The 15,490-nt window shown below is 32.4% G+C and overlaps 1 protein-coding gene across 3 annotated transcripts; it reads left to right on the forward strand.

The window, feature by feature from the left end:
* Positions 1-1,453: 1,453 nt before the first annotated feature.
* On the forward strand, positions 1,454-14,008 carry LOC127255565 (glycerol-3-phosphate acyltransferase, chloroplastic). Of its 3 annotated transcripts, none has more exons than XM_051281153.1 (13): positions 1,454-1,886; positions 4,053-4,150; positions 5,628-5,714; positions 5,805-5,902; positions 6,799-6,856; positions 7,518-7,619; positions 7,693-7,754; positions 7,836-7,946; positions 9,292-9,370; positions 11,734-11,853; positions 11,926-12,039; positions 13,325-13,492; positions 13,620-14,008. In XM_051281153.1, the coding sequence occupies exons 1-12, from the start codon at positions 1,589-1,591 to the stop codon at positions 13,457-13,459; spliced, it is 1,362 nt and encodes a 453-aa protein (XP_051137110.1). In that variant the 5' UTR covers positions 1,454-1,588; the 3' UTR covers positions 13,460-13,492; positions 13,620-14,008. The 3 variants fall into 3 exon arrangements, with proteins under 3 accessions (XP_051137110.1, XP_051137112.1, XP_051137109.1); XM_051281155.1 differs by having other exon boundaries at positions 13,655-14,008; XM_051281152.1 differs by having other exon boundaries at positions 1,455-1,886; positions 13,625-14,008.
* The last annotated feature ends 1,482 nt before the right edge of the window (positions 14,009-15,490 follow it).

The raw sequence follows: 15,490 nt of genomic DNA on the forward strand, positions 1-15,490 counted from the left end.
GCAAGAGTCTAACAACATCTTCCCAACATCTTCATAAGGTTCGAACCTATTGGTTTCTAGAAGAACAAGATCTAAAACACATATTTGATTTTAACAATGGCTGGAGGTTTGTTTTATTATCATATTTGCTTCCGCTAATATTTTTTTATTTAAACATTATTACTTGTGATATAAATTTCATGTTTAAATCGTTTTATAAAAAATTAATTATTTTTAACCTATTTTTTTCTTAATTTGTTCTATGTATGAATATAAATATTAATATTCAAAGTTCTACTTGCAAAAGAAATTGGATACTTAGGAGAGTGTATTCATTTGAGATTTTGTAGGATTTTAAAAAGTCAGTGAATTTATATGGATTTAGAAATTTCAGAGTTTATAGCCAGAGTTTTATGGATTTTATGTATTGATTTAAATAGAATTTTATAAATTTGATTGGATTATTTATGGATTTGTATAAATTTCGTAGGATTGTAAAATATTTATTTTTTTATTGATTTATATAAATTTATATAGAACACATTTGTAGATAAAAAAAATTCAAATAATTAAATAAAAAATGTAATATAGTTAAAAAAATATTGTTAAATTATTCATTATTTTTATCTTCATTATATATTATATATAATTAGTAAATATATAAAATTATAGCATAATCCTATTTTATATATTAAAATTTTTAATTTTTATTATATTATTATTCAATATATTAATTTGTTTTATTAGATTAAAATTTTAGCATAATTTTATAATGTGTATATTACTTCAACAAGTCTAATGTGAAATGAATTTGGAGAATTGACTCTGGCTCAAATCATCTCTATATCATTTTCAAAAGTCTGCTCGAATACAAATTTTAAAAATTCAATAAAATTCTACGAAATTTTAATTGAATATACTTAAGGAACATAAGCAATATATATATTTTATGTAAAGGTCTTGTGAAACAATACATGAGTTTCGTGCAATTTTGCTTTTATTTTAAGATTTTTTGTTTCAATTTAAAATACTATTTTTCTTATTTTTGTCAATATTTTTCAAAAATATAAAGTTAATAATATATTAATATAAAAATATTCTTAATTTTTAGTTAAATTATAAATATATTATTACAAATATAATTATTTTATATTGTAAAACTTCATACATACCCAAGAGTAATTTTTTTATGGGAACATGATAGCCTGTATGGTAGGGGTGCTTTTGTTTTGGGATTTAAATTTGAGTTAGAGATTTAAATAGTAAAAATTTTGAATTTGAATAATGTTATATAAATAGATATTGATATGATATTTTAAATATAAAATTAATTTTTAAGTATAATATAAAAATAAAAAATAAATATTTAATTTAATATTTTTTTTTTTAAAAAAATAGAATTGTGTATTTAAAATCCAATCCAAATTTATGAATAAATTAAATGTGTATCTTGGTGCTCTGCAATTGCATTATCCAATTTTGGCGTTCCCAACGACTGAATAATTATTTGAGTCACATTTCAACGGACAGGCGACAAGCAGCCGCAGCCGCAGCCGCCGTTTCTTCATATATCATCATCTCCGCACGCGCCGATGACCTCTACCCTACAATGATTCTCTCTACTTCAGCTTCTGCTTCTACTGCTATCTTCGCCTACTCTAGGGTTTCTCCTGCGCCAACAATCTCTTACTCCCTGCGATCCGTCGGCCGAGTCGCCCGTTGTTCCTCTCTGCTTTTCTTCGCTCCCAATCTCCGGGGAACGGCAAAGGCGCTTGATGGTAATAAGAGCTCCTTCAGCACTACGGCTGCTGCTGCTGCCGCCGTCGTCGACTCTGACTCGGTCTCCGCCTCTGACCACGGCGATGTTTCGCCGGTTCAAACTTTTCTCGATGCGCGAACTGAGCAAGGTCAGTTTTAGCTATTTACTGTTTTTTCCTTGATTATTTTTTCATGTAGTTGGTGATGTGTGCTTTTGCATTTTTCTGTCGGTGATTTAACTTTCTGTTTCCGAGCTGTTTTTTAAGGAGATTTATCTTGCATTGTTACTTTTTGTTGGGTTTGTTAGTGAAGATACTGGTTCGGAGTTTGGTATGAGAGTCTATAATTGGAACAAGAAAGAACACAACTTAAAAGGACGCATTTTTGTGTGTATAAAGACCTTTACTGAATGTCTTTTTTCTTGTTGTTTTGTTTTTTGAGCGGTATAATCAACGAGCATTGCTACCGATACAATGCTATAAAATACTACACGAGTTTACATAGATTGACTTAGATATGGAATCTCTGTCCAACCTGTTGTTGAGAAGGGATCCAGTTTTAAAACTAATTGGTATTATGTGGAGAAGTGGGAAGGGTTTATAACTAATTGGTATTAAGTGGAGAAATGGAGAGACCCTTCAACCTTATAAGCCAATTCCTCTCAAGATGATAATCTCGAAAATACAAACGGGACAGGCACTATGGCTCTTATATCATGTCAAGGATCCGGGCTTTCAACCTAAAACCAATTGGTATTAAGTGGAGAGGCCAAAGGAGTTCTCACATTTTTCCTCTGCGGGACATATTCAACATCTCTGTTAAAATTTTGAGAAATTTTGAGATAATGTGAGCTTCTTAAATAATCCTTGAACAATGTAGCTGGAATGTTGTCTTCATCAGAACCTGTACTGAGTTACTCTTGACAATTAATGTCTGGTCGTTTGAATTTTTGTTGCCTAGTGCTTGCTGGAGAAACTTTTTGCTCTTTATTAAACCTTAGATGTTCAACAATTTGGTGCAGTCAAATCTGAAACTGACTGTGTGCTCTTAATATCCCTACCCTTTCAAGTGAAAGACGATAAATATGCCTTTTCTCATGTTAATCATTCAAAAAGTTTGTTCAATGTTCTTCATTATGTGCTAATTCAGTTGTTTTCTGTATGTATCTTGATTCGCATATGTTCTTTTTAAGTCTTTGACTATGGTTGGATGGATAGATAAGCAGAGTTAATTAGTGCACTTTTCTATGGATCTGATGTTAGTTGACTGCACATCTTATCTCTACATTTGGCACTTCACCACATGGTTTTTATGTATATCATAGTAGTGTTGAACTTGATGCAATCACTGCCTTCATTATCAGATTTTTTATTTTTTTATTTTTATTTTCAAAAAAGGATATGCTTGCTTATTTTTAGAAACTGATTTGATTACATTTCTTACAATTGGAAAGTTTACGTTGATTGAAAAGTGATCGGACTTTTTAGTTGTACTTTAAACCGTCACCGTGTAATTTTTTTTGTGTTTTGTTAATACAATAGACAATAGTAACAAATATATTACATTTAGGGATATTTGTACTGTGTATGAATGCAGATAAATGAACTCATGTAGCCTGAAATGGTATTTCTTCTTATCAACTAGAAAGTTCTTTGTAGTCATGTGCTACTGTATTTTCTAGTTAGTCTTTAACTATGGGTGGACCTGATGAAATTTTAGTTTTAGAGGACAATTAAAGCATTGGATAGTATGAAGCCTGTCTAACTTATGCATTGTTCACTTTGTTAATGTCCTTTAATTTGAGTAATAGCAAATCCTTATGAGGTGATTCACTCATGTTAGCTTTATCCCGTTGTGTTACATTTGTGTTCCAGAACTGTCTCTCCTATAGTTCAGGATTTTGTGGCAAAACAACTTTCTATTATGGTGCTGCACCTTCAGAATCTCTAATCATTTTACGGAAATCTGATTCACTGTACTTCTCTGGCGGTGGATTGGAAAGGGAATGAAATCCAGTCCAATTTCTAATAGAGTGCCTTTTTTCAGTTATTTCTTTGCTTTATGTGAACTATCATGATTCAATATTGATCCTTTACCCTGTCTTTGAGATGCTCCATTTGCCTGATTCAATACCTTGTTTTATGTCATCACACAATCTCATGCTAATACCCCAATCTTCATAATTATATGCAGCTTGTATGTGTGCTCTATTGTTTTAGGTGAAAGCTTTGGTGTGGAATCCCACCATTACTTGTAAATAACTTTCTGTGACTATGAATGCCACAAACTTTACTTTCTCTCTTATGTGCTTCCAGATTTGCTTTTGCTGATACAGAAGGAAACTGAAGCTGGAAAATTGCCAGCGCATATTGCTCAGGGGATGGAGGAATTGTACTACAATTACCGAAATGCAGTAAATTAATCTTATTCTTGGTGCAATGTTTTTACTAGGCCTAGTATATCATAAACTTTTATCTGTTAGAATCAACATGTTGGTTTTATATAGTCACATTCTTATGCTGCATATCTTGCATTATTTGATGAACCCTTAAATTTTGCAAGTTTTGCTCACTTAGATAAAAGAAAATATCACAGATGGGCTTTAGACTTTGCAGAGAAACTATATCATTAAAATATTCAGTTCATTAACTTCATCTTTTTCTATATATCAATTACACTATACCACCTCTGTAATGAGTATGTTATGTGTGAAGTTGTTTTGTTCTTTAGGCTTTGCTTTATGGGTTGTCTTCCGATGGAGATTAGGTCTGATTATCAAAGCCATTGTATGTATTTTTGTTTCATTTTCTCCAATATTGGCCTTAAGTGTAAATAAAAAAGCTTTATTTCTTCTTACTTTGTTTGCATTTATAGGTGCTATGTACATGCTATATATGTTCTCTATTCTTATTCATCCTGGAAATCTGTGGCTTAACTTGCTAGAATGCCTTTCTTTCTGTTTTTTTTTTTAGGAAAATGTAGATATCAACTTTCATAGACGATTGTTGAGTGTTGCTCTTACCATTGATCTTATCGTTACCTCAACTTAAACTTTTTAGTTATTATGAAATTAATTCATAGATTTTAAAACGATTTTCCAGAAAATTAGACCCGAACGCATCAGTTTCATATATATATATATATTTATATATATTTCCGAGAATTTTCATCATATGAGTGGTTGTAAGTCAATTTTGAGCCAAGTAACCTAAAGAAAAATGATGTAACTCATATTCATAATTGACTCATTACCTAAAAATTGAACTGGGTTTTGGTAAATCAACTTAAGTTACCCTTATTTACAACTATCTTGCTTCATTACTATGCAATGTATCAATTTATCTTCCATGTATTTAAAATATCATGTACATCCAAAAAAGTTAGTTAAATAAAAAAAAAAAAATGGGAAAAAGGAAGGAACAGACTTTTCTACTTATTTTTAAACTGATATAATCATTTACACTGTTGCAAATGGTTTCCAACAATATTCCATTATTTTTGTTAAAATTATGTGAATATATAGTAATAGTATATATGTGCTAAAATTCTTTAGTAAATTTTAATTATTAATTTTCATATAGATATACAATGCCATTACTATTGTTCTAAAATGGATTTAACTATTAAAATTTTTAATTTGGGATTTTTTGAACATATTTTATTTATTTTTTTGTGCAATTTTCTGAAGCATATTGAAGCTTAGCTTTCATCTTGAAATATAAGCTTTAGTTGAAATTGAAAAGCTGATGAACTTGACTGTTGTCTTTATTTATTGTCGTAACAAGCAACAAGCAATAAGGTGAATTATATATATATATATATATATTTGTTCATGGCTCTCAAATATCTGAAATAGATGCAATTTCATTTTCTTGTGTCTTAACATTCAGGTTGTCTATAGTGGACACCCCAAAGCTAAGGAGGTTATTATATCCAATATGGCCATTGCTTTGGATCGTATTTTCATGGATGTATTGGTAGTCACATTACTGTTTATGTTTATTCTGTTTTCTAACTGAAACATTCAGCAACCTGTAATCATCTTAAACATAAGATGGAATTTGCAGGACCCATTTCAATTCTCACCCTATCATGAAGCCATTCGAGCACCATTTGACTACTACATGTTTGGACAAAAATATATTCGTCCATTGATTGACTTCAGGTTAGACAATAGCCACTGATCTGTTTCTCTTTACCTGGTGAGTGAATGCTAATGGTAAGCAAAAGTACTTTTTTTGTAAATCAATGACCATGATTTTCTGTATGTTGTAACATTATGTGAAGTGATCTGTGAGACTTCTTAAGAAATGTGCAGTTGTTTACGTGGTTCTGAAGTTAATGGTTGAAATAGACTGTATAAAATGAAAGTGTGGGAAATGGGTGGGGTCTATTTAGGTATTTATCTATATGGTTGGGATGTTGATTTGTCTGAAGTTGGGTCTGAACAGTCCCATTGCATAATTTTTTAAATTAATTATGTGATAAAGTTAATGTAAACTGTTGAGTCTTTTCTCTATACATTAGTTCTTGTAATATGAATCTGCTGTGATGTTTGGTAGTTGATCTTACCTTTACTTATATCAGACTTTAATCTTATCAAAACTCCCTCAAAACAGATTACTTAGTTCTTGCATGTGTTTGGGATGTGGACCACTAAACTAAATAGAAGGAAATATTAAATGCATTAGTAAAATCTCTCTCTTGGATCCTACTGTGAATGCTGCTTAGCAAGACCAACTCATTGCCATCCACAAAAAAAGAAAAACACAAAAAAAACCCATCTCAATCCTATAAATCTAGACCTAACACAATGCAAATTTGGTTGAATTAGGTTAGACTCATTGCTCCAGAGTCCAGACCAATATTAACTCCTTGGTTGATGACTTTTTCAACTTTTTTTTTTTCCTTGTTATGAGCTATATAAGTAGTGTTTGAAAACTGGAATTTTGTACTCATTATTCCATACTCTTTTCTAACGTCAACTGATTTGCGAGTATGTGTTACTTTCTGGTTGTACTTTCTACACAAGCTGATTCCTGTTCTTTTTCTGTTGATCAGAAATTCTTTTCTTGGGAATCTTCCTCTCTTCAATGAGATGGAAACTAAGCTTCAGCAGGTGTATATTTTATCTTGTAGTCTATTATGATTGGTCTGTGTCATATTTCTTTCCCATTGTCTGGCTTGATCTATTATGTCTCTTGCAGTTTATTTACTCTGAAAAAGTTTATATAATATAATAGAATCACATTATCATCATTGTTTGAGCCTCCATCTCACTATGGATTCAGCTTTGAGAATTTCATGCGCCATTTTATTCAATTGAGACATAAATTCTCTTCTAGATTTAATGCTACTAGGTTTCCTGTAAAGTTTTTATACCACTTCTTCACCTGGACTCGTGTGTCCAAATTTTACTTGTCATTCTGGAAAATTTTAAGGTCCCGTACTCATTTTCAGGAATGTAATTTGGCAACTTAAGAGTTATGACCTCACCTTATGGGCTTCGCCTCTCTGTTTTATTGTCTTGCATGTTCTACCCTATATTTATCCTTTACAGTACATAATCCATCTGTGTATTTGGTTGTTGATTCTGTTCAAGTGTTGTCACAAATTAAATTTGAGTGTAGAATTTTTTTAAGGTATCATTGTGTCTTAAGAGGAATCTTAACTGTCTCTGCTAACTTTCTTTGTTGTCCACAATTGCCAATGCCATGTTTATCGTGCTGTAATAGGCTGACCATGCACATGTAATTAGTAATGTATGTCTTAAATTTCAGGGTGAGAACGTCATTTTAATCTCCAACCACCAAACAGAAGCTGATCCAGCTGTTATTGCTTTGTTGCTTGAATCTACCCATCCGTTTATTGCTGAGAATATGGTGATGATAAATTTGTAATTATTCAAATACAAGTTTAAAATTCTCATTTGCCAACCTTCGATTACATATGCAGATTTACGTAGCAGGGGATAGGGTGGTAACTGATCCTCTTTGCAAACCATTTAGTATGGGGAGGTGCTTTATTATTCTCAGTTCATCTGTGTTAAATGCTGTCACCTGCTTAATGAAGTATTTAACTGAGCTATGATTGATCAGGAATCTTTTGTGTGTATATTCAAAGAAGCACATGAATGACGACCCTAAGCTAACAGATATGAAAAAAAGAGCAAACACAAAAAGCCTGAAAGAGATGGCAATGCTTTTGAGGTACATTGATGTTCCCTTTGAGTTATTATTAGGAAAATTCATCAAGTTAGGACTTTGGCTTATGATGTTGTTGACTTCAAGAATCAACCTTTTGTTTTGTTATAGGGAGACCATCTCCGTAAAAAGAAGAAATTCCTTTAGTTTTTGGCTTTGTTTAATTTCTTCATAATAAATTTCTTTTGCTCTGTAACAATGGTCTGAGTTGCTGGATTCGCTGCCACTAGCCATCTAGCCCAAAACAGAACAAAATTTCTGTTTCTGTTGGTCACCACTCCCCCAAATAGGAGTTACATTGCCACTGCCTTGCATTGCCACTATCATAGAGAAGTGCTACTGTTGTAATTGTCTGTTGGCACCACAGAACTTCTAGGCACTGCCCACCACCACCACCCCCACAACCATTCCAAATAGCTGGAGTCTACCACCTCCCTTAAGGACAAGATTGTTTTAGAGAGTGCAGGATTGTTAGAGAAAATAGTATTGGGGCTAAGCCTGTTAAGGTTGAGGCCCATTAAGTTATTTCGATTAGCTTAGGGTGACCGATTCTAAATGAGCGTCTAGGGTTCGTATTTTAGGCTTATGAAGTACTTTAAGAATCGGCCTTTTAGCATGGGTCTGGGAGTGTATTATGGTATGACGAGACTAAATTCTATGTTTTGTTCTTTTGTTAAATTTCTCATAATAATATACGTTTCTCTCTATATCAACACAACATTAGTAAATGTAAAATCATTGGAAATTCAATGAGCAAGATGTAATATATTATTTTTGTGTAATGTATCAAAGAGCTCAACCTATTTAAGTTGCCATATAAATACATATAAGAGGAAAAAAGGTTTGATTCATTAGTAATGGAAAGATCATACATAGTGGTAGGCCCCAAGCAAGGGATTACAATACAATACAACAAGGGGGACTTTAAACATAAAAACAACGCTTAACCCATCGATTTCAGCTTAAGCTTCGAGAGATTTGTTGGGAAATAATGCAACCAAGTGTTTCTTCTAGGCTCAAGATTCGAAATGATTTTCCATGGCCACGACCCATGATAAGTAATTTGTGCCAGAAATGAAAAGTGGTATAAATTCCTATTTTGCAATGTTAGCCATAATTGTATTGAAATGATACATCTACTTTGCAAAATATGACCTTGGTAGAGGTTTGCCTGTGTTTAAATTGTGCTATAAAATTAGTATATGGATAACCAATGTAAATATTAGTTATTTCCCAGAAATTTGCACATTACCCTTATTACCCTTCTATTAAAATGTAAAAAAATATAATGACAGCCTCAAATACTTGCTTTTTGGAGTGTAATTCCACTAATAATTTTCTCTCATTGAAGGGGTGGATCAAAAATTATTTGGATTGCACCCAGTGGTGGAAGGGATCGCCCAGATTCTGTTACAAAAGAATGGTATCCAGTACGTGTCTTTCTTTATGTGATGCTACTCAGTCTACTGTAGTATTGATTTTTTTAACATACAAATGATTCAGTCCAAAAATTTTCTCATAGAACTTAGATCTCATGTTCCTTTCATGCCAGTTTTTTCCTCCTTAAATGTTTTCTGCACCTCCGACTTCTTTTGCCATCATCATTTATGACATTTTTTTAACAATTATGGTACAAATGCAGTAATTAGTTTAGCAATGGGAGAAGTTGTGTTGTCTTCAGGAAAATTTAGTTTTGGATTATTAATGTTATTTTCATTTTTTTATACTAATAAGAATCCTAAGAACAAGATATATGGCAGCTGCTAAGAGCCCCATGTTTCATAGCTGCTGTCACATGACCTATGCATTGTCTACACCTGATAAAGCAGCTTCCTTAATAGGTTTTGTTTATTTTTATCTTAACTTACTGGGTTTGTTGCAGTTCCTAAATACAACTTAATACATGCACAAACACACACACACACACACACACACATATTTCTATGGTGCTTGGAATGGTGAGCCATGGTACACTACACTATAGCGAATTGCATTAGCATAGATTGTGGAAATTCTTGCAGCTTACCTAATGTCTTCAGTTCTCAGTTCCTTGGTTTTCCTTCTCTACTCCCTGATGATCCTAGATATTTCATATACATGATTTGAACGCATTCTCTGTACTTAATCTTGGAAATAATTGTTGTGTGTGTGCATTGTGGACAGGGTTTTGCTTGCAGATGTGAAATTGGCTGACATAATATATATGTATATAGGGGTTTACATAAGCCTTTTAGTTTGTTTATATTTTTATTTTATTTTATCTTATATTATTTTTGTTGATTATATAATATTTATTACTTGATTTTTATAAAAAAAAAAATTACACTTACTGTCCAAAATAACTTGGTCATTTAAATTTGTAACACCTTTTATAACCCATAAATATATATTTGATCTGTTCAAGTTGTTATCTATGCTGATTTCTATGATGATGATCTAAGTTATTACAATAATATCTAAAGACAGAAATATAATAATTGGGCTAAATTACCGTACTTTGTAATGTTAAAAAGTGCTCCATGTATAACACCATAATGCATGTGTTATAATATCTATGCCAAATATTATTATGCTTCTATCACCTAAAAGTCTCTATATTAATATGATCTAGAAATTTGAAATGATTCCCCTTCATCAACTTTGTTCTACAGTGTGCCTGTTCTGGAACAATTTACTTATATTTGAATTTGTTACCTGTTTGACAGAATTAGAAATTCAAGCTGATGCATACGAGGGTATCTTGATCTCTCTCTGAAAAGTTACAGATCATTTAACAATGAGGCTGTAACATGAATCTCTTTCAAATTTCAAACTTGCTAATATATTTCAAGTATAAGCTTATTTGATTGGATGTTTGCCTTTGGTTGGCTGAAAAAAACAATCAAATGATGATAAGCACTACCCAAAGATTCAACACATACATGGAAATCTTCTTGTTATCACCATATTTATTTGTAGTGTGTGCTTCAGAGCATGGAGCTGGTCTAGTTCCCTTCTTGCATTGTTATGCTTGGTGCTTGGTGCACTAAGGCACTTGTACTGGGCACATTGAGTATGTTTTATCTAGAGTACCAACCTGTTACATAAGGCTGCCAATTATTTATTTTGTATCTTTTAATTAACATGTAATGTGTTGAAATCATCACTACTGTGCCTTTTATTTAGTTATTTATTTTTCCTTTTTTTGTACTTTAATTTGTATTTATTTATTTTCCATCTTCTCTAAAAGCTTTCCTTCTTTTCTGTTCTTGATCTGTCCTTTTCATTATTTAAAAAATAAGTTGTACTTTTTGTTTATCTTGGAACTTTGTTTTATTTCTGCAAAAATGCTTATAGGACAAATATATGTATATATATATATGATTTTGTACCACACATTGATAATGCATATTTTGCTCTGACTGTCATGGCTCCAAAAACTCTCAACCATAGTGCAATGCCTGGATGATAAAGTAGCAGAAATTGAATGTGTTCTTATTGTGTTTTGGAATGTTGACTTGCTAACAAATAATTTGTAGTTTTATTTATTTGAAATTTTATATATGTGAAAATGGGAGAACAGTAGGTAGAAATATGAATGTTACAAGGAAAATCAGGGAGATGGACAAGAAACCACAGCCAGACTAGGAGTTAGGCATGCCCTTGCACACCACACTTGGCATAGAAATTATTACATTGACAGGACGAGGGGATGTAATTGTTTAAATAATGTGTAGTTAATTGGTTTAATCTACTTGCCTCGTCCGTATTTTCTTAGTATGTCTGATCAGCTCATTATGAGCTATTTTTGCAGGCACCTTTTGATGCTTCCTCTGTGGACAACATGAGAAGGCTTGCAGAACATGCTGATGTTCCTAGCCATATATACCCCTTGGCAATATTGTGCTATGATATTATGCCACCTCCACTTCAGGTTGTGTTTGATGTTGATTTGATTTCATTTATAAATCCCTGTTATCCTAATTTAACTCAGACTTGATGATAGGTTGAGAAAGAAATTGGGGAGAAACGAGTGATATCCTTTCACGGAGTTGGTTTATCAGCAGCCCCAGAAATCAGCTATAGGGACGTCACTGCAGCTTTCAAGGGTTCTGAAGAGGTTACCTCAAATTTCTGATTGTCTCTGGCATATTGCATGCTCTATATAATTTTTGGACAATACCTCTGATACAAATGATTTAAAAGAGAAAAAAAAAAAAAAAGTGCAAACAATAGCCTATATGGAAGATGTGAAAATGTGGTATTGCTGGGTTCTGGAAAGTCTTGCCCAGTCACAAAAATAATGGATACTTAAAACCGAAACAGGGAAACTTTTGGTTAGCTCTATGTTACAAGCTGCCTATTGTAACACAGTTCACTCATTAAAAAAAAAAAAAAGAGAAATGTAAATAACCTATGAAGCTTGAGCACTGACTGTCAGAGCAAGGAAACACCACTCTTTTATTTGGCATTTTTTTTTTACAAAGGAAAATTATGTTAGATCAGGGTCATAGAAGGTGCATGGTACTGGGAGAAATACAAGAGATTAAAGCCACACAATGAATTTGTTATTTGCGAGTGTACATTGTTATTGGCTGTAGATAGACAGTCTGCCATTATCTGGATGTCTCGACAGTATTTCAGCAAATATGTCCTTGTTAGGTTGGAGGGTGACATACATGCTTAGGTGCTACTTCTCTGTTGATGGCCTAGAAGTTCAGTTAAACTTTGCAGTTGTGATTTATGTTTGGTTTGAGTTGTTCTTTCCCTCAAAATATTTAGAAGGGGGATCAAACGTGCAAAACTGTAATTGCAATGCCCTTGGCAGAACTGGTTTTATTTGTAGCTCTGGGTTATTATTATTATTTTATTATTTTGATGATGTTTTTGTGTACAATTAATATACCTTCTCAGCAGATGCTTGAGATCTGAGTATATGCTATGTTAACATTTCTGGATCTTGGGTATCACTAAAATATCATATATTATATTTGAAGTTATTATAGCTCATCTTGGTAATTTTCGTTTAATCATTCATTGTAAGCAATGTGTGTTTTTAACTGAGATAGCAGCCTACCCCTCGCTTTTGGTTTGCTGAGTTGTAGTAGAAAATCTTGAAAAGTTCCGACACTTACGTTAATTTTGACATCCATGACTAGGAGTGCATCCTTTGTTTTTATCATTTAATTTATTTATTTTAACATCATGTGGTGAATAGATTCGGCTTAGCTGGGCAGGCATGTTATATCTGCATTTGATAAATTTGTAAGAAATTACAGAGTCGCATACTCATGGTCTTGCCTAGGAGTCCTTTTTCACTGCTTTTACTTACGGTAGAATTGTTATATGCCCACTATAAAGTTGTTGTATTAAAAATTCAAACTGTATGATAATCTATGGTGCAGGCAAAGATTGCATACTCCAATGCACTGTATTCTTCTACTTGTGAGCAGTACAACATTCTCAAATCTGCAATATATGACCATCAATCTCTCCAGGCATCAACTTCTGCAATTTCTCTTTCCCAGCCATGGCTATAGCTTTCTTTTGATTGATTACATAATTTATGACAGGTATTTTAATTTTAATTTTTTTTATGTTATGTTTTCCAGTATATCTAGATAATTTAATGTGGTCTCAATACTCTAGCTACATAACTTCTTCACTAGATTGAATTATAATTTATTCCAAACTATCAAGTTCAGAACACTATTTAAAGTGGAGTGAGTTTCCAGTGCATGCCAGTATATGGAGCTGAATTGTTTGGAAGCCCAGATCCTGCAACAGGCAAAGTCTTTCTCTTGAGTTTGACCTGACCGTTCAAACCTTGCTGAAGTTTCATTATCCACGATTAATTTACCCAAGAAGATGCATGAATCATGACTCAACTAGTCACAGTATTTCCAAGCTTATTGGGAAAATATACCAGGTATTGGACAACTTACCGAGCTTTCCATAGGTTTGAGATTCTGTATAGTCATTAAATATTTACTTGTATACAGTTCCGATCCAGTGTATCTTGTATCAAATTTTGTTGCTCCTGCTCATACCTCCAATATTTTATTTTTGAATGAGGGTTGAAAAGATAATGATTGTTGGGAATTGAGTTACAGTCTAAAATATTGACTTGCTTGAAAGTGGATTTACCCTATGATTTTTGAAGGCTTTGTTTAGATTCAAGAATATGAATATATATATATATATATATATATATAGGTGGTGAGCTAAGTTTAATAAGGTGAGACTCATTTGGAGAAATTGGCATGTAATGTTGTTTTTGTTATGTTGGTATTAGGGGTAGAGTGAGAAATGAGGTTGGCTAGGCTAGGCTGGGTGCTTCATTTATTAATGCATATGAAATATTGTCATGTTGTATTATTATTGTCCACAAGCACAAGCACAATCATCAGTTGGAGAGAGAGTATGGTGGATAAAGGAAGAATAGTTGGTTATTTATTTATTTATTTATTTTTTTATATGTAGATACATGAATTTTCTTTTTAACATGAGTGATTATTGCCATGGCTTCATTTGGACACAATTTTTTTTTGGAGTTAATGAAAATTTTAGAAATACTAGAAGGCTGAATATATGACCTGATATTTTGTGATAAAAAATATGAATTTGGTGTTATATTATTTGTTAGAATTTTTTTTTTGAAAAATGATAAAATTTCCGGAAGTGAACATAAATAGAACCTATGATACCTAGGGAGAGCATTTTGACAGTAGATACAGTGAAGTGTGTTTGTGAGAGGGAAAAAAAGCAAGGGAATCCCTACAGCGTTTTTGGTTTATTTTGGTATTTTGAATTGAGAATGAGTTAAAATAGAACAAAATGAGTATTAAAAGTTTGATGAGAAAATAAATAAATAGGTTGTCTATATAATAAATAGGTTATACAGTTTTAGACGGTTGAAAGAGTATACTTATTGATTTACATATGCTTCTTGTCTGTGGTACTACCAATCACACCCAACCCACATTTCATGTTAAAAACAAGTCTCGTAAGAGATGACCTAGTGGTGTGGGGTGAATTCGCGACCATGAAGTTATGGGTTCAAATCCCCCACACCTCCATGTCACACATGGTTCGTCTAGTGTGACTTGTCTTGTCGAACTTAGTTTGCATAATTTGGAAGGTATTAGATTCGGCCGAAGGTTTATCCAGTGCACTTTTAGTACTGGTTGCCATCCATTCTAAGTAGTTTTCGAACATGCGTCAAATTTAAGCATATATAATGTGAAACTTGGTGATAAAACACAACCAAACATGCTCTGTATTTGTTGATACGAGGAAACAGTGTTGAACTTAGAATTTAGCAGTATGATAGTTTCATAATTTTCATGTTCTAATAATATAAACATCTCATATGATAACTCTCAACATATTAGAGATGTTTTTATATTTATAATTTTTGTTTGAAACAAACCATCAACCACACTTACATAATAAAACTCACCATTTTATGATAAAGACCATGTAAAGGATCTATTGGGGTTTTTTTTTTTTTTTTTTGTTGACGTAGGAATTTGACGGTTGCTACTCGAAAGTGAGCACTGGGTAAACTA

Source organism: Andrographis paniculata, unplaced genomic scaffold (assembly GCF_009805555.1).
Source record: "Andrographis paniculata isolate CXL003 unplaced genomic scaffold, ASM980555v1 Contig54END, whole genome shotgun sequence".
Lineage (NCBI taxonomy): Eukaryota > Viridiplantae > Streptophyta > Magnoliopsida > Lamiales > Acanthaceae > Andrographis > Andrographis paniculata.

What these genes read in the sequence shown, in the direction of transcription:
- LOC127255565 (XM_051281153.1), top strand. Translation starts at nt 1,589, where the DNA reads ATGATTCTCTCTACTTCAGCTTCTGCTTCTACTGCTATCTTCGCCTAC. An exon ending in AAACCATTTAGTATGGGGAG is followed by an intron (nt 7,755 to 7,835) that starts GTGCTTTATTAT and finishes ATGATTGATCAG; the next exon opens with GAATCTTTTGTGTGTATATT. An exon ending in CTTTCAAGGGTTCTGAAGAG is followed by an intron (nt 12,040 to 13,324) that starts GTTACCTCAAAT and finishes TCTATGGTGCAG; the next exon opens with GCAAAGATTGCATACTCCAA.